At 42.0% G+C, this 18,977-nt stretch overlaps 1 protein-coding gene across 1 annotated transcript in view; it reads left to right on the forward strand.

Annotated features, from left to right (window-relative positions):
- The window catches only part of GIPC3 (GIPC PDZ domain containing family member 3), a 61,277-nt gene extending 45,538 nt beyond the window's left edge, over window positions 1–15,739 (forward strand). Inside the window, exons 4-6 of the mRNA XM_030218601.1 lie at window positions 10,806–10,918; window positions 11,964–12,045; window positions 14,476–15,739. Of these exons, the coding sequence (XP_030074461.1) occupies window positions 10,806–10,918; window positions 11,964–12,045; window positions 14,476–14,627 (347 nt within the window). The 3' untranslated portion in view covers window positions 14,628–15,739. The remainder of the gene's footprint in view (window positions 1–10,805; window positions 10,919–11,963; window positions 12,046–14,475) is intronic.
- The last annotated feature ends 3,238 nt before the right edge of the window (window positions 15,740–18,977 follow it).

The following is an 18,977-nucleotide window of genomic DNA, read 5'->3' on the forward strand; positions in this document are numbered from 1 at the left end:
TCTGTCTCAAGCAATCCACAAAACAAGGCAAAACCTGCTTTTACCTTGTGGCTTATAAAGCATCTGCGTCCATGTGAAATCGGAGATCACGTCACTTTTTTCTTTTTTTCTTTTTTCAACTAGCTTTATGCAAACAGTTACAAAGCTAGCAAACAGACGAAATACCAACAGATGTAGAAGAGCTTTGCAGATCAAATTATGGTGTTCCATTCAACATTGTCATTAAGTCCCAAAGGGTTGATTGTTTTTAAAGTGAAGATCCACCACTGTTCCCGTCTAATCAATGCCGTAGTCCGGTCCATATTATTTGTCCAAGCAGGAATATGGTCAATAATAAACCACCGTAGATCTGCAAATGTATGTTTAAATTGTTCACAATGTGGAACCAGAGGAGCTGTCATGGTTTTTGTAGATAATCTGCTTTTATGTTCTATCAGTCTTACCCTCATATGTCTAATAGTGCGCCCCACATAGAACAAGTGGCAGGGGCACTCAATAATGTAAACTACAAAAGATGTAGTGCAGGTCGTGCTGTGTCTTAGTAGAAATGTCCTTAACGTTTGTGGATGAGTCCACTGTGTCATAGAATGAGTTTGACTACAAAATTGGCAAGAGCCGCAAGGTTGGTGAATACCTCCCTCTATGCACAAGTTATTATGTGTAATAGAGGTATGTACTAATCGGTCCCTAAGATTTTTTCCTCGAGTATAAGCAATGCATGGCTGTTCCAAAAAAATATTATGGAAAGTTAACACCTGCCAATGTTTGTTAATAATTTGGGCGATTTGAGGAGCCATAGTAGAAAAACCCAACACACATACCATCCTGTTTAAAGGTTCCTTAGGTTTATCAATAAGCAATAATGATCTCTGAGCGAACCACGCTCGTTTATATGCTTGTCTGATACAATTCTCAGGGTATCCTCGACACCGTAATTTATCCATTAATAAGGCAGCTTGATGTTTAAAGGATATATCAGTGGTGCATATTTTCCGTAAACGTAAAAACTGGCCTATTGGTAAAGACCATTTTAACCTATGAGGATGATGACTATTGAACTGCAATAGAGTGTTTCTATCCGTGAGCTTGTGATAAACTGTGGTCTGTAAAGTGCCGTTTGCCTTAATAATTTCTGTGTCCAGAAATCTAGCATGTTGTCTATGTTTATTTATGTTGAAATTTACTATGAATAAACATAGACAACATGCTAGATTTCTGGACACAGAAATTATTAAGGCAAACGGCACTTTACAGACCACAGTTTATCACAAGCCCACGGATAGAAACACTCTATTGCAGTTCAATAGTCATCATCCTCATAGGTTAAAATGGTCTTTACCAATAGGCCAGTTTTTACGTTTACGGAAAATATGCACCACTGATATATCCTTTAAACATCAAGCTGCCTTATTAATGGATAAATTACGGTGTCGAGGATACCCTGAGAATTGTATCAGACAAGCATATAAACGAGCGTGGTTCGCTCAGAGATCATTATTGCTTATTGATAAACCTAAGGAACCTTTAAACAGGATGGTATGTGTGTTGGGTTTTTCTACTATGGCTCCTCAAATCGCCCAAATTATTAACAAACATTGGCAGGTGTTAACTTTCCATAATATTTTTTTGGAACAGCCATGCATTGCTTATACTCGAGGAAAAAATCTTAGGGACCGATTAGTACATACCTCTATTACACATAATAACTTGTGCATAGAGGGAGGTATTCACCAACCTTGCGGCTCTTGCCAATTTTGTAGTCAAACTCATTCTATGACACAGTGGACTCATCCACAAACGTTAAGGACATTTCTACTAAGACACAGCACGACCTGCACTACATCTTTTGTAGTTTACATTATTGAGTGCCCCTGCCACTTGTTCTATGTGGGGCGCACTATTAGACATATGAGGGTAAGACTGATAGAACATAAAAGCAGATTATCTACAAAAACCATGACAGCTCCTCTGGTTCCACATTGTGAACAATTTAAACATACATTTGCAGATCTACGGTGGTTTATTATTGACCATATTCCTGCTTGGACAAATAATATGGACCGGACTACGGCATTGATTAGACGGGAACAGTGGTGGATCTTCACTTTAAAAACAATCAACCCTTTGGGACTTAATGACAATGTTGAATGGAACACCATAATTTGATCTGCAAAGCTCTTCTACATCTGTTGGTATTTCGTCTGTTTGCTAGCTTTGTAACTGTTTGCATAAAGCTAGTTGAAAAAGAAAAAAAGAAAAAAGTGACGTGATCTCCGATTTCACATGGACGCAGATGCTTTATAAGCCACAAGGTAAAAGCAGGTTTTGCCTTGTTTTGTGGATTGCTTGAGACAGAATAAAGAAGAAGAAGCGATTTATGTAGCCTTAACCCTTTGTCCCTGAGGAAATTGTTTTGAAACCCCGCGGAGTCGGGCGGATCCAGGGGAAGGCAATTGCTAATTGTTTCAGCAAGGCAACACAGTTCTGCCAGAGAGGCAAGAACTCACGAGATAAGTGTACAGTTTTTTTCACCTAGTATATGTAATCTTTTAAACAAATGAATAAGCGATTTTATAGCACTGTGGTGATTGGGATGCAAAAAAATATGAGCAGAGGTTGCTCTTTACCCAAAAAAAATATAGTAGGAGTTACCCAATGAAAGAAGTGCTATGCCACGCTGTAGCAGCATTATTGACTGCAGTCACGGTGGTTTATATCTGAGGGTACTCTACACATAAAAATTAATGATCACATACGGGTGAAATAACTGTTTATTACTACACTTAATCGCAGTAGGTGGCTTTTGAGTCCTGGTTTGTGGTTATTAGCGGTCCACCTTATGGAGCAGGGGCAGGAGCACATAGACACTTTTGAACAGCTGAAGGAAAGGTGGGAAATCCCTAATAATCATTTACTGCAATATTTACAAGCGCGGCATTATTACTCTTCTTTACAACAGGCATACAGGGACAAATGGTTATGGGGACCCATGGACAAGATCTTATTGCGTACACCGTACAAGATGAACAGCCTAACTACATGGTACAAAGTCCTACAAATGCACAGACCCTTGGGGGGGATGGAAAGATTAATGGATCAGTGGAATAGAGAGCTGAAAAGGAATTATACTATTAAGGAGTTTGATAAGCTATTTTCTAATATATATGATATGGTTAAGGCAGCGGACCTCCAAGAAACCCAATACAAAATATTGCATAGAGCATACATTACAAAGGCCAAGGGGGCAGCTATTGGACTGTGGGAAGAGGGACAATGCACCAAATGCCAGAAGGGGCAGGGGACTTTTCTTCACTCTTTCTTGGAGTGCCCCTCCCTTTCTTTGTGGAATCGAGCATTTCAGCTGATCACTGAAGTCATAAATAGACAGAGTGGGATTATGCCACCTTATTATTGGGAGACCAAGACCTTTTGATTGCCCAAGGACTTACTAAGCCGTGCAGAAGATTCATATACACCGCTATATTATTGATCAAAAAGACCATCCTACAATACTGGATCCAACCAGTTTGGCTGTCATTGTGACGGACTGCAGTTGGAGACGTCCTAAATCGGGTTTGGATTATACCGATTTGGACGTCCATCTTCCGATTTATGTCGAAAGATGGACGTCCTGCTCTTTTGAAAATGAGCCCATAAGCAGTGATATCGTTGAATAGCTGCTTAAGCACTGAATATTGTTGGATAGCCCCTTAAGTGCTGTTTTAGCAGCCATTTTCCTTTAAATATTGGGTGGTTAAATTTAGGAGCATAAAAAGTGTGTTGCAAAAGGGGGCAGACAGGGGAGGGGGGGAAAATAAGTTAAGAGCTTAGTCTTGATTTTCAGTACTAGATTAATAAATTAGACTCATAAATCTAGGCAAGCGAATGGCAGGCCTAAATTTATGAGCATAACTTTTAAGCTCCTTGATTATGATGAATTTTCAGCTGAAAAGTGATGCTTCTAAGTTTGGCTGAAAATAGGGCACAAATTTAAAATGCTAACCAAGGAGCATAAATTTAGGAGCTCAGCATTGGGCCTTTAGAGGTAAAAATATTAATTTTGTGATACCTCAGTAGGACCCATGCAAATTTGGCTAGCCTAATCCTGTCCTACAACTGCTCGTGGATATTGACAGGTGAGCAGTTTATTCCACAAGGTGGCACTGCATAGCCATAGCAAGAAAGGCCACATATGCCCGTTATTTAGTGCTTCAGAAACTGTGAGTTGGGACCCCAAATGGGGTCACACAACCTGCCTTTGGAGTCACAACCTAGGTGGGTTTTCCATAGGTGCATCATTATTCTGCACTTCCTGGGGGGTCACTCAATTTTATTTGGCTGCAATCATAGGGTCACAGGCATAACCACAGAAAGATTGGGAAGCACTGTAGCTCAAATGTACTTTAAACACCTTTTCACAGAATATGAAGAAAAAAATGTGCAAGGGTGAAAAATGAATATTATAACATATAGCACTACTGGATGTGTGCAGTGCTTTACAACATGTAGCAGAAAATATTTGTACCATTTTATATAAAACATGGAAAAATTAGGGCTTACCTGATAATTTTTATTTCTTTTAGTCGCAGCAGATGAATCCAGGAACTGGTGGGTTGTATCCGTCTACCAGCAGGTGGAGATGGAGAACACTACAAGAAGGCAGTGACCCAGAGAACCCAGGTCCTTCCCTCTTTAGTTTAACATTCATTCCAAAGCAGAGAAAAGCACGTAGCCTCTAAACGTACTCACAACAAAACAGTCACTGAAACGACAGTGAACAAAACTGTAACTCATAAACCTGGAACTCTTCTCTTTCTTAGCTTCTGAACAAATATACACAGCATGAAACCAGGGAGGGACCCTGGATTCATCTGCTGTGACTAAAGGAAAGAAAATTATCAGCCCTAATTTTTCCTTCCTTAGCTTCAGCAGCAGATGAATCCAGGAACTGGTGGGATGTACCCAAGCAGTCCCTAAACTGGGTGGGAAGATGCCGCTCCTCGTGAGAGGACTGCTGCTCTAAAACTAGCATCGTTACGGGCCGCCACAACATGCCTATAATGCTTCACAAACGAAAGGTGAGAAGCCCAAGTAGCGGGCCAGCAGATTTCCAGCACCAAAAACAGAGAAGTTTCTGCCCAGGAAGAAGCCTGTGCCCACGTGGAATGCGCCTTCAAAACTTCTGGAGGGGACTTCCCTGCCATGAGATAAGCAGAGATAATCGCTTCCTTAAGCCAGCGAGCAATGGTGGCCTCAGACGCCGAAAAACATTTCTGCAGACCCAACAAAAGAACAAAAAGGTGATCCAAACATCGAAAATCGTTTGACATCTGCAAATACTGCAACAGAACGCGCCTAACATCCAAACAATGGAGAAGCCGGAAGGATTCCGGGTAGTCCTCCCTCCAGAAGGCAGGAAGACAGAGGCTGGTTGATATGAAAGGCCGAGACCACTTTAAGCCGGAACGACGGAACCATCCGTGTGGTAACCCCAGACTCGGGAAAACTGCAGAAAAGGATCCCGACATGAGAGGGCCTGAAGCTCGGACACTCGACAGGCTGACGCCAATGCAACCAAAAACACCGTCTTAAGGGTAAGATCTTTAGGAGAGGCTAGCCGAATCAGTTCAAATGGCGCCCCCCTGTAAGGCCCGTAGTACCAGACCTAAATTCCAGGAAGAACACGGACCTCACAATGGAGGATGAAGGTGCTAGGCCCCCCGCAAAAAACGGCCCACATCCGGATGAGCCACCAAGGACGAACCTGCCACACGCCCCCCGAAAACATGCTAGAGCCGCCACTTGAATTTGCAGGGAATTGTAAGCGAGTCCTTTCTTAAAACCTTCCTGCAAGAAGGCCAGCATCTGAGATACAGACACCTGAAAAGTTCCCCCAGACCAGGAAGAGTGGCAGCTACCGCCCCCCGAGGATCCCTGGGCATAACCACCCCCTCGGATAACGGGACCGCTGTTCTCCCACCAAGCTCCGCCAGAGGGACCGCATGTTCGCTGTGCTCCGGCGAATCCAAGATGGCGCCTGTGCCTACAGCGGGTGGGTGGGAAAATTCAGCCTCTGCAGCCACCGCCATACTCGGTGACCCCAAACCGTCTAGGCAGGCCGAGGGACAAAGCCCCGCCACATTGCGCCGCTTGCCACAGCACAAGCAGCGCTTAACAGTTTCTGCCGCCACCCCAGACATGAAATGGCACTAGTACTGAGGGGAAGGCTATAGCGAGACTCACCGCACCGCCGACCAGCTGACAGCAGACCTCCCAGGAGGGACTATTCAGCGGATCAATGCCTCAAGGAGCTCGGGTCTGGTATCGTGCTGCGTCCCCTTGTGCTTTTTTTTGTTTGTTTTGTTTTGCTGTGAGGAAATTTCAGCCAACAGTAGAATAGAAGAGACAGGCAGCAGAAGAGAAATATCACCAGGGTAAGGCAGGGACTACCAAAGGGTATGCCTTTAAAGCGGGCTCCACCAGCCACACAACCCAAGCTCAACTGCATAGACCAGGAGGCTACTCCTTCCCCACAGAATCCAGGAGTTGTGAAGATCCATCTAACACCTGCTGGAGATGGATATAAACTAATGAGGGAAGGACCTGGGTTCTCTGGGTCACTGCTTTCTTTTAGTGTTCTCTATCTCCACCTGCTGGTAGACAGATACAACCCACCAGTTCCTGGATTCATCTGCTGCTGAAGCTAAGGAATTACAAGTTCAGCCCACAGTGACAAATTCCTTCTGCACAAGACTGGTGCTGAATCACTATGGCCTGCTCCAAGAGCTGCTCCACAGGGTTAATTTTAGTCTATTCTACCACCCAAAGGTTGTCATTGGCCTTTGTGAAACTGTAGTTCACACTTGGCCCACCCCTTACACTTATCCATCCTAGCCTAGCCAGGTAAAAAAAAATACCGTATATATATTGTGACGTAATGAAGAAAATGTCAGGTTCCTAGTAGTGTCTTTCAAGGTTAAGAACATATGAATAGCCATACTGGGTCAGACTTCTGGTCCATCTAGCCCAGTATCCTACTTCCAATCCAGGTCACAAGTGCCTGGCAGAATTCCAAATAAGTAGCAACATTCCATGCTACCAATCCCGGGGCAAGCAATGGCTTCCTCCATATCCATCTCATTAACAGACTATCCAGCTTATAATCGAACGAGAAAAACGCCCAAGTTCCGACCTAAATCGGGAGATGGGCGTTTATCTCACAAAAACGATTAAAGCGGTATAATCGAAAGCCGATTTTGGACGTTTTCAACTGCACTCCGTCGCGGATGCGGACAAAGTTGATGGGGGCGTGTCAGAGGTGTGGCGAAGGCGGAACTGGGGCGTGGTTATCTGCCGAACAGAGATGGGCGCATTTCACAGATAATGGGACAAAAGTATGCGTTTTTAGCTAGAATTTAGGGCACTTTTCCTGGACCCTGTTTTTTCACGAATAAGGCCCTAAAAAGTGCCCTAAATGACCAGATTACCACCAGAGGGAATCGGGGATGACCTCCCCTGACTCCCCCAGTGGTCTCTAACCCCCTCCCACCACAAAAAATGATGTTTCACAACTTTTTATTTTGACCCTCAAATGTCATACCCACCTCCCTGGCAGCAGTATGCAGGTCCCTGGAGCAGTTGTTAGGGGGTGCAGTGGACTTCAGGCAGGTGGACCCAGGCCCATCCCCCCCCTACCTGTTACAATTGTGCTGCTTAATGCTTAGTCGTCCAACCCCCCCCGAACCCACTGTACCCACATGTAGGTGCCCCCCTTCACTCCTTAGGGCTATAGTAATGGTGTAGACTTGTGGGCAGTGGGTTTTGAGGGGGATTTGGGGGGCTCTACACACAAGGGAAGGGTGCTATGCACCTGGGAGCTCTTTTACCTTTTGTTCTGTTTTTGTAAAAGTGCCCCCTAGGGTGCCTGGTTGGTGTCCTGGCATGTTAGGGGGACCAGTGCACTACGACTCCTGGCCCCTCCCACGAACAAATGCCTTGGATTTATTCGTTTTTGAGCTGGGCGATTTCATTGTCCATTATCGCTGAAAAGCAAAAACGCCCAGCTCACAACTTGGCGAATAAAACATGGACGTCTAATTGTTTCGAAAATACGCTTGGGTCCGCCCCTTCACGGACCCGTTCTCGGAGATAAACGCCCATGGAGATAGGCGTTTCTGTTCGATTATGCCCCTCTATGTTTTCCTCCAGAAACTTTTCCAAACCTTTTTTAAACCCAGATATTCAGACTCTGCATTTTGAATCTAAACTGTAAGCCACATTGAACTTGAGCTTGTTTTCAGGATAATGTGGGATATAAATAGATAAATAAATAAATATGCTAACTGCTGTTACCACATCCTCCGGCAGCGAGCTCCAGAGCTTAACTATTCTGTGAGTGAAAAAATATTTCCTCCTATTTGTTTTTAAAGTATTTCCATATAATTTCATTGAGAGTCCCCTGGTCTTTATACTTTTTGAAAGAGTAAAAAATCGATTCACTTTTACCCGTTCTACACTACTCAAGATTTTATAGACCTCAATCGTATCCCCCCTCAGTCGACTCTTTTCCAAGCTGAAGAGGCCTAACCTCTTTAGCCTTTCCTCATATGGGGGAGTTCCATCCCCTTTATCATTTTAGTTATTCTTTTAATCTTTTTTAATTCCACTGTATCTTTTTTGAGATACAGCGACAAGAATTGATTGCAATACTCGTGGTGAGGTTGCACAATGGAGCAATACAGAGGCATTATAAAATTCTTGGTCTTATTTTTCATCCCTTTCCTAATAATTCCTAACATCCCGATTGCTTTTGTGGCTGCTGCTGCACACTGGGCAGAAGATTTCAGCTTATTGTCTGCAATGACACCTAGATCTTTTTCTTGAGTGCTGACTCCTAAGGTGGACCCTAACATCAGGTAACTATGATTTGAATTATTCTTCCCAATGTGCATCACTTTGTATCTGTCCACATTAAGTTTCATCTGCCATTTCGATGCCCCGTCTTCCTGCAATTTCTCACAATCTACATGTGTTTTGACAACTTTGAATAGTTTTGTGTCATCTGCAAATTTAATCACCTCACTCGTCATTCCGATTTCCAGATCATTTATAAATATGTTAAATAGAAAACAGTCCCAGTACAGATCCATGTGGACTCCACTATTCACTTTCCTCCATTGAGAAAAATGGCCATTTAACCCTACCCTCTGTTTTCTGTCCAATAACCAATTCCTAATCCAATTTCTATCCCATGACTAATTTTCTCAAGAGTCACTCATGAAGAAGTTTGTCAAAAGCTTTCTGAAAATTTAAATACACTACGTCAACCGGCTCACCATTATCCACATGTTTATTCATGCCTTCAAAGAAGTGAAGCAAATTGGTGAAGGCAAGACTTCCCTCAGTTGAACCCATGTTGACTCTGTCCCGGTAAACCATGTTTGTCTATGTGTTCCATAATTTTATTCTTTATAATAGTTTACACTATTTTGCTTGGCACTGAAGTCAGGCTTACCAGTCTGTAATTTCCCGGATCACCCCTGGAACCCTTTTTTAAAAAATCAGCGTTACATTGGCCACCCTCCAATCTTCAGGTACTATGGATGATTTTAACGACAGGTTACAGATCACTAAAAGCAGATCAGCAATTTTAGGTTTGAGTTCTTTCAGTACCCTGGGCTGTATGCCATCTGGTACAGGTGATTTATTTTGACTGACCCTAGTTATTGCTCTTTTAATGCATCACCAACTAGAAGTCCAATCCAGGCTTTCTCCACCAGCAGCTGTAATTGGAAATGTTGACTCAAAAGATTCTGAACTTGGGCCTGGATCTATTTAGACATCAAAACTAAAGAATACTGTAATAAGCAAAATTAGATTTTATTTTCTCATCTCCAAGTACAGAAGATTTTGAAGCCCCCAGACTGGTGGTCTTTGAGGACAGTGAACAAGTTGGTTTCAGGATATCTCAAATGGACATACATGAGATAAATTCACATGCATATATCCACTGTATGCAAACCTATTTCATGTATATTCATTGCAGATAGCCTGAAAAGCCAAACCAGTTCTAGTCCTTGAGGACTGACAAGAATACTACTGCTCTAGACCAGCAGTGGGCAACCATGGTCCTCAAGGGCCACATCCCAGTTTGGTTTTCAAGATTTCCACAATAAATATGCATGAGATCTATTTACATACAATGGAAGCAGTACATGCAAATCAATCTCATGCATATTCATTGTGGAAATCTTGAAAACTCAACTGAGTCTTGACCCTCAAGAACCGTGGTTACTCACCCCTGCTGTAGACCAGGGGGTTCACAACCTATTCCTCAAAACATATCTATTCAGTCATGTTTTCAAGATATCCACAATGAATATACATGAGATAGATTTGCATACAGTGAAGGTAGTGCATGCAAGTTTATCTCATGCCTGTCTATTGTAGATATCCTGAAAACCTGACAATGTGTCCCGAGGACTGGGTTGAGAACCCCTGCTCTAGACCATGAAACCATTGCTTAGTTTTAAAAGACAAACAATGGAGCTTTCTTCTAGAAATCATCTTGATTTTTAAAGTTTGTCTTAAAACAACCCACCTCCTATTGAAATAAAACAGATAGTCTTACAGTAACATTTTTTTATAAGGAATGAAGAATTCAGGACTTAAGTCACCAAACTTGAGTAATAAATCCAAGTACATATGCTCCACCTATAACAAACAACAAATCCCTATTAAGAAAATACATAGAGTCTAACACAGTTTGTCACTGTCACTGATCGTGTCTCTTTTTTGTGTTGCAGACATGATTGGACAGAGGAGTAAAGCTAGCAAATGCCCCAGTGAAGGCAAAATAGCCAGTGGGAGAGAAACTTTGCGCCTGCGTTCCAAAGGCATAGCTACGGTGGAGGATGTGGTAAGCACCAGTGCATTAACAGCTGCAAGCCTAAAGTGGAGTGGTTTTACAATCTCCAGAATGTTGAATTTGAAGAAGCTGCTGCAGTAGTCTGACCAGGTTTATATTTTCATAACACCCAGAAGGGTTACTGACAGGCACCACTGGTTTTTAGAACACTGATCCATGCTTTGTTTTATCTCCATTGCATGGATGGACTTGTAGTTCTTTGCTTTTCTTGAGCATGCAGGACTATAAATTTGTGCATGCTATTGCAGAAATAAAAAGGAATAGAGCTGGCTGGAGATCCTAAGAATAGATACCTCTTCCTACTTGAAGGCTATTCAAAATCTAGACATATGTGGGCCTAAATATGAGAAATCTTGCTGTGATCTGGGGTTAAATGACCTGCTGACTGAGCCCAGCTTACCAGCAACTGAAGCATGTATTGCAGAAAGACATAAGGGAAATTCTGAATCTTATCTGTCAACACACCAGATTGCCAACAAATGTGGCTTCATCCTCTTTTCTCAGACTTACAGGAAATGTCCTGTCACTGTCCTTACTTGATGTTGCTTCTACACCATACAGTCCTGAAATAGCTTCTCCTTTATCAGCACGATGTGCATTGAATTAAGCTTAAAATGGGCACCTTGAAACCAAGTTCCAGGAAGCTCTTACAGAGGAATGTTTCTCTTCAGTGCCTTCCCTGTAGAGAGCAGATGCTGTGTGTTGCAGCTAAAAGAAGCGCACAGATGTGAGGTAGCACAGCAAAACAAAAAAAAAAAAAAAAAGCAAAGGACATTAGAGTGTAGGAAATATTTCTGTTGTGTTGTAAGGAGATGTGAGTGACTGTAAGACTATTGTATAGACATGTTATGACTGATGTCCTCTGATAAAGATATAATGGATTCTGCAATAATAATTATGGTTCCTACAGTACTAATGAAACTTTGTAATACATTACCTGGTGCAGTATCAGCACTGTCTGGGGGCCCTTTGAGTCATCCCTTCCTGGGCCACATGGTCTTACTCTTGTTAAGAATTGAATATCTTCCCTTTACAGCCCAGTGAATTTGAGGAAGAAGCATCGAAGAGAGTTGATGACTTGTTGGAAAGTTATATGGGCATTCGGGATGTAGAGCTGGGTAAGAATGGCAACCAAATTGGAACCCACAGTTATAAAAGGGCTAGTTAGAAAAATCCACGTCTCTGACTACAGCAAAACAATGACTTTGACAATCCCTCTATTAACCCTCGGGGTCCTCTTACTAAAGCTTAGCGTATGCTAACATAAATTAGCATGTGCTAAATGCTGTGTACCCTATTTTTTAAATTTGAGCCTTGTGGAACTTAGTGCATGCTAATGTCTGTTAGCACGTGCTAAGCTATAATAAAAGGGCCCCCTTGTAGTTCCTGGATATCACGGAGAAAGGGGCCAGTGTACCTGTCTACCATCAACCAATTTCAGAAGCTTATGCCTAGATAAAAATGAAGAGAACCATTTTTATAAATATGGCCAGCGGTTGTCTTTCATACATCTGATTTATCTCAGAATTTGCACCTGAAATATTGAGGACTTATGGCAAAAGCTGAATTACTCAGAGGTCAATAGCTTGCTTTGTCATAGAACTCTAGAACAAATTTAAGTGAAAGCATCTGAACACAAAAACCAGCTAAAAACAAGTGATTTTGAATAAAAATGTTAGGAAAAATAGTAAGGGCCTGGTAATATATGTATAAAAGCTGAGCACCTAAATTTCATGCTCCTAAATTTGTGCCCTATTTTCAGACAAAATTTGAGGAGACTATAGGGCTCATTTTGGAAACAGAAAAATGGCACAAAGCGGCAGATGGACATTTTTTTTCGAAACTCGTTTTGAAGATGTTTTTCTATGCAGTTCTAAATCTCAATGGGGTGCCTTAGAGATGTGTTTTGGGGAGGACTAGGGCAGGCTTACAACTTGGACATTTTTCTGCTATAATGGAACATTGTAAAAATGTTCAAGGCCAAAAATAGGGCATTTTTGGCTAGACCCATTTCAATAATGTCTAATTCCCAAAAGTTGCCCAAACTGACCACATGGCCACTGGAAGGATAAAGGCATGACCTTCCCTTAATCCCCCAGTGGTCAGTGACCCCCCCTCCTACCCCCCCTAACAGGTGAAAGTGATAGTACATACCAGGCTCCATGACAGCTGCAGATATAATGGCCATTCCTCTTAGATCAGCAAGCAGGTCCCTAGAGTAGCCTGGTGCTTGGTACAGTAGACTGTAGAGAAAGGGGGAAGGGAAATGGGACTTGATATACCGCCTTTCTGTGGCATTTTGCAACTACGTTCAAAGCAGTTTACATATATACAGGTACTTATTTTGTACCTGGGGCAATGGAGGGTTAAGTGACTTGCCCACAGTCACAAGGAACTGCAGTGGGAATCGAACCCAGTTCCCCAGGATCAAAGTCTGCTGCACTAACCACTAGGCTACTCCTCCACTCCCAGGATCATTTTCCACTCTAACTAGTACACTTGTAGTGGAAAGTGTGAACCATCCAAAAACCACAAAATACCTACTGAATCCACATCTAGGTGACACCTGCAGGCATAAGGGCTATTGTAGTGGTGTACAGTTGGCTCACCCTACAATATATAGGGATTATGATGTGATGTGTACCTGGAACCTTTTATGTGAAGTTCACTGCAGTGCCCCCTGTGCTGCCCCACTGCTTTGCTGGGATGTCTGTGTGGCCAATCTAGTAGGACAGCTGGCACCTGGACATTCCAATGGCTTGTTTTTGTGCATTTTTCCCTTGGACGTTTTTTTTTTTGTTTGAAAATGGCCCTAAAAGAAAGACATACCGAGCACAAAAATGTCTAAAACAGGGCGATTTTCAGACCAAAAAGATAGACGTTTTTCTGGTTTGGAAAATGAGCATGCTGGGCACTGGAATTTTGGATGTTTTTTTGCAAAACGTCCAAAATTGGATTTGGATGTCATATCACAAAATATCCCTTCATGTTTTCAGTTGAAAATGTATCTAAATGTAGGAGCTTTCTAATATTTCCCCTAATGGTGTAGATAGTGCAGAATCAACACTCGGCTACATCTGAAATCTTCTTTGATAAGTGAGCAACTCAGCAACTATGAAATCAAAGCTTGTTCTGTACATCCTTGGCCTGAAATATTGGTTATTGTATCAGAAACCCATTATAAAAGCACAAGACTATAGATTCTTGGCTGAAGTGTGTGTGTGTGTTTGTACATATACATACACACATTCTGGGGAGAGATGCTTTAAGGCAGCGATTCCCAAACGTAGCCCTGGAGGCACCCCAGCCAGTCAGGTTTTCAGAATATCCATAATGAATATTCATGAGAGAGATTTGCATGCAAGCAAATCTCTCTCATGAACATTCATTGTGGATATCCTGAAAACCTGACTGGCTGGGGTGCCTTCAGGACCAGGTTTGGGAATCCCTGCTTTAGGGTGATAGATGTTGTAAGATAGATATAGATATATGAAAGCAATTTTGTGCAGATTATTTTACTTTTGTGCTTCTCTTCTTTGTTCCTACAGCCTCGACAATGGTGGAGACAGCAATTGGCAAACTGAATCCTGAGGAATTTGCCCGGGGTTTGGACTCCATGCTGGGAGAGTTGGCTTTCCCTGATGAGTTTGTGGTGGAGGTGTGGGGAGCAATTCATGAAGCAAAGAGCATTTGTAAATAACAGTTATGCTGAGGGATCATCTCCTAATGACCCCCCCCCCCCCCTATAGTTCTTCCCATGTCTGGCACTAGTAGCCCCTTCCCTTTCCATCCAGGAAGATAACCATATATATGTCCTTCCCATTTTAAAGAAGTAAGAAACTGAATCAAATCTCTACCTACTGAGAATGGTATATAGTTTAACCCAGATCTGCTGCACGCACACACATTTTTTGGTAAATAGCTCTCGGTACAAACTATTCTTTCCTAAGCTGCATTAACACCGAGACTTTTAAAGATATAGCCAGATGCTATCTTAATTTAGATGCTAGTCCGGGCTTCTGTGGGATGAAAATGACCTCCACTGAGGGTGCTGGAGGGTAATACAGGGCTCCCTAACCATGAACTGGATGTTGCTGCATATAGATGCCACGTATGATAGACTGCAAATCTCTTGCAAGTCACCGTAACTGTATTCCTGGTAGTCTTATTGTTTTAGTGAAGCCTGTTGACAAGAGACTTCAGACCATTGAGGTTTTGTGGTAACTTCCATTCAAATAAAAACATTGTCTTGTATGACTGTCTTTCTACATAGGGAAAATAACATAGGATGTCTAAGGGAGAGGAAGGGATAGTAGATGGCATGGATGGGCCATGTGGTCTTTATCTACCTTCATTTTTCTCTGTTTCTACATCTAGCCATTACAATGCAAATACCTGATAGACAAAAGGAAGAGTCCACGATAACAGAGACAGATTATTTTTATTTACATGTGATATAACACATTTGATAGTAATGACAAGAATTAATATTGCCTTTGAGTCCTTGACCCACTATTTTCATTACTCTTTACCCTTGTCAACTTTGTATGCCCTCTTTCAAGGACCCTCTCCCACCCCCTACTTTTAAGCTATCACTGCATGCTACAAATTTAGAGCAGACTTGATTTCTCTCATGACCTGGAATTACAACCGTAACAAGGATTCTGGTTCTGTAGAAGAGAATCTCCAGCAAGGACCTGCTATACAAAGCACTTTCCCTATAGACACAAATTATCTGCTGCTGCCTTCATGTTGTAAGAATTACATTATGCTTTAAAATTTTGTTAAATTTGTTTATGTATATCATTGAAGAAGGGCAAAGTACTTTGTAAAAAATAATATATTAAAGTTAATTTTTCCTTGCACTAACTAAGTAATAGATTACAGTTACTAGTTTAATGAAACTAATATGTTGTTACTGTGAAAGTAATGTTACTTTTAGTTAGTTTATATGCATATAAATATAGAAACACAGTCTTAAAGTAAGCATCAATTAATCCTTCTTAAAAGGAGGAAAATGCCTCGAGAAGCACCTCTACCATACTATTACCGGAGGAGGGCTGGGGCTGCCTCATCATAGGCTAAAAACCTCCTTATTTTATTAAGCTTGTCTTCTTAGCAGATAGAAAAGCATTGCCTTAACGTCATAAGAAGTTACTTAACTTTAGACCGGCATGCTAGCCTAAGAAGATGTACCAGAAAAGGAAATACACATAAACAGGCCAAAATAAGAAGAAAAGACAGGAGAAAGGGATAGCAGCAATGAATACAACTAATAAAGATTTCAGGACAGTTAACCGCAATACAAGAAGAGTTAGCCAGAATAGCAGCAGACAGCATAGCGTTAGAAGACTATGCAACAGAAGCTGCAGACATGAATGAGGAGTCGTATGAATGTAAAGAAGAAAAACAGTTGTAAGAATAAAAAAGGTTATCAGTGGCCTAACACGGCTACCACACTCCTCTACTTAAGAATAAAAAACAAATTCATCATTATGGCAAATAGTTCAGTATGGCAAAAGTCAAAAATATAAAGTCCACAATGCAAAGTCTGTCTCAAGTTCCAGACAAAACAGTAGGTAAAGGGTGAAGATCAGATAGATGGTTATAGGAAGAATGTCCTTCAAATAAAGCAGATGTTGGGGTAAGAGTCCAAATGTAAAAGTGTCCAGATTACACAGGAGCAGTGTAAAGTTTGTGTAGTACTTAACCAGCAGGTACTCAGCATCAAACTTGAGTGAAGTTCTCCAGCATCCGATTGTAGTGGGCTTGGGAATTATTACTGTCCTGGTCTCCAGGAGTTGGTGTCTGTTTAACTGCATCTATGACATAGAGGAGGAGAATGAGAAGAAGTATACCACAGATGGCTCCTAGGACCAACCTGAGTGTTATCGGTCTATCAGTCAAGGTCCTGATTGCTCTCGGTCTCAGCCAATTGTTCACGTGGGTCATCTGGATCAGATGTTAAGGCTTCCATTTGAACCCTAATTTCTCACTTGGGTTGTTGTTTGCTTCACCGGTTTGAGACGAGGGTTCCTATTGAAGCACCTCCCCTGTGCAGCTGGGCTTACCCTTGCAAGAAGGTGGTCTACTCTGGTTACCCAATTTTTCCCTCTTGATGACCTGAATTAGGACCCAGTCTCCTGCTTGGACCTTGCTGAGCTCAATAGGTTCAGGATCTGTGGACACTAGTGACCAACAACAGAAAATGAAAAGCAGTTAGGATGCCCCCCCCCCCCCCCAGTGGGTTTGTGTGTACACAATTTCAAAAAGCTCAAAACTATCTCCCCTTTGCCTAAAGAAGAACCAAGGGCGCCACTTTCTATCTGGGATCTTATATGAGATCAGCCAAAAGTGTACCAATTCTCCAGTGGTAGGTGTAGGTCAAGTTTAAGTAGGACAGTCCCATAGAGGTCAATCATTTCTAAAATAAGATTCCCTGGGCCTGTGGTCCAACTATCAAGTAAAGGTTCACACAATATAGAAAACCTGAGGTAAGGACTCCAGGCAGCGTTATCATCTTGACCAAGATCCTAACTCAAAACAGACATGAGAGGGTTAAAATGTTATAACAGGTCTTTCACAAATAGTGGAGTAATACAGAATGTAAATCCTCTTTTGATCAACAAAGCTGTTGCAAACAAGGCAGTGAGAATAATGACAAACAATGAAATAAATGAAAACTAGAACCGTAAGTCCCCAATCATCCAGTATGAAGTATGGCTGAGTCAAGTTTTGTAGTAGATTTCAGATATCTGAATCAGGAAGTATGATTTTGCAGCTTTACAGCAGGGACTGACAAGGCCTCAATTTGCTTCCAAGTTAAGTGTGTGTAGATCTTTAAGCTGATCTGGAATGACATTAGACAGAGAAACTTCTTTAATTTACAGTATTGGGAAAATACAGTATTGGGAAAACTCATGCTATGAATATTCTTGTTACCATCCCTCTTGGGGAGTGCCAGATCCAGGAAGGGTACTTCTTTATCTATTTGTAAAAGACTGTCATAGCAGCCAGTAGTTGAAGGATAAGAAGGCATATACAGAAAATGAGAAACAAATACATGTGGAAACATATGAGTGTACAGCTAGTAAGCAGACAAAGCATAACTAAAAATGGAACAGAAATCACTGGGGTAGAGGTCAACAGTTCATGCAGTAGATCAAGTTCCAGATAAAAATCAGATTAGAGCAGGTGTGAAATTACACTGAGTCCAATGAAATTTTCCATCCAGCAAAGCAGCTGTAGGTGTCACTGTTTTCAGACTAGTCTCGCAGCATGCTTCAGAAGGAGGCCAACGTAGAGTAACTATAAATAAGGGTGCTTTGAAGGAAGACAATAAGCCAAGTAAACAGAGCAAAGCACTTACAACTTAATAGAAGTCACTTCACTGGCTTCCGATCAGGTACCGCATACAGTTCAAGCTTCTCGTACTGACCTACAAATTCACCCAATCTGCAGCCCTCATTACCTCTCTACCCTCATCTCCCCTTACGCCCCTACCCGAAACCTCCGCTCACAGGAAAATCCCTCCTCAGTACCCTTCTCCACCACCGCCAACTCCAGGCTCCGCCCTGCCTCGCCTCACCCTATGCTTGGAATAAACTTCCTGAGCCCATTCGCCAAGCCCCCTCCCTGCCCATCTTCAAATCCTTACTCAAAGCCCATCTCTTCAATGTCGCTTTTGGCACCTAACCATTATACCCCTATTCAAGAAATCTAGACTGCCCCAAATTGATTGATTACACATTTTTTGTCCTTTAGATTGTAAGCTCCTTTGAGCAGGGACTGTCCTTCTTTGTGAAATTGTACAGCGCTGCGTAACCCTAGTAGCGCTTTAGAAATGTTAAGTAGTAGTAGTAGAAGTTTATAAACATGAGATCATAAAGGTCACAGTTCCTAACAAGTGAAACAATTTACTGAAGATCTGGGCAGTTCTTAAACAATAATGACATTTTAGCAGAAAATAGCATTAGCACAAGGTTTGATACTTAATGCAAATCTAGTTGAAGTTAATTTGGAAGAATAAATCTGTAACCTATTGTAGTGT

Source organism: Microcaecilia unicolor, chromosome 11, assembly GCF_901765095.1.
Source record: "Microcaecilia unicolor chromosome 11, aMicUni1.1, whole genome shotgun sequence".
NCBI lineage: Eukaryota > Metazoa > Chordata > Amphibia > Gymnophiona > Siphonopidae > Microcaecilia > Microcaecilia unicolor.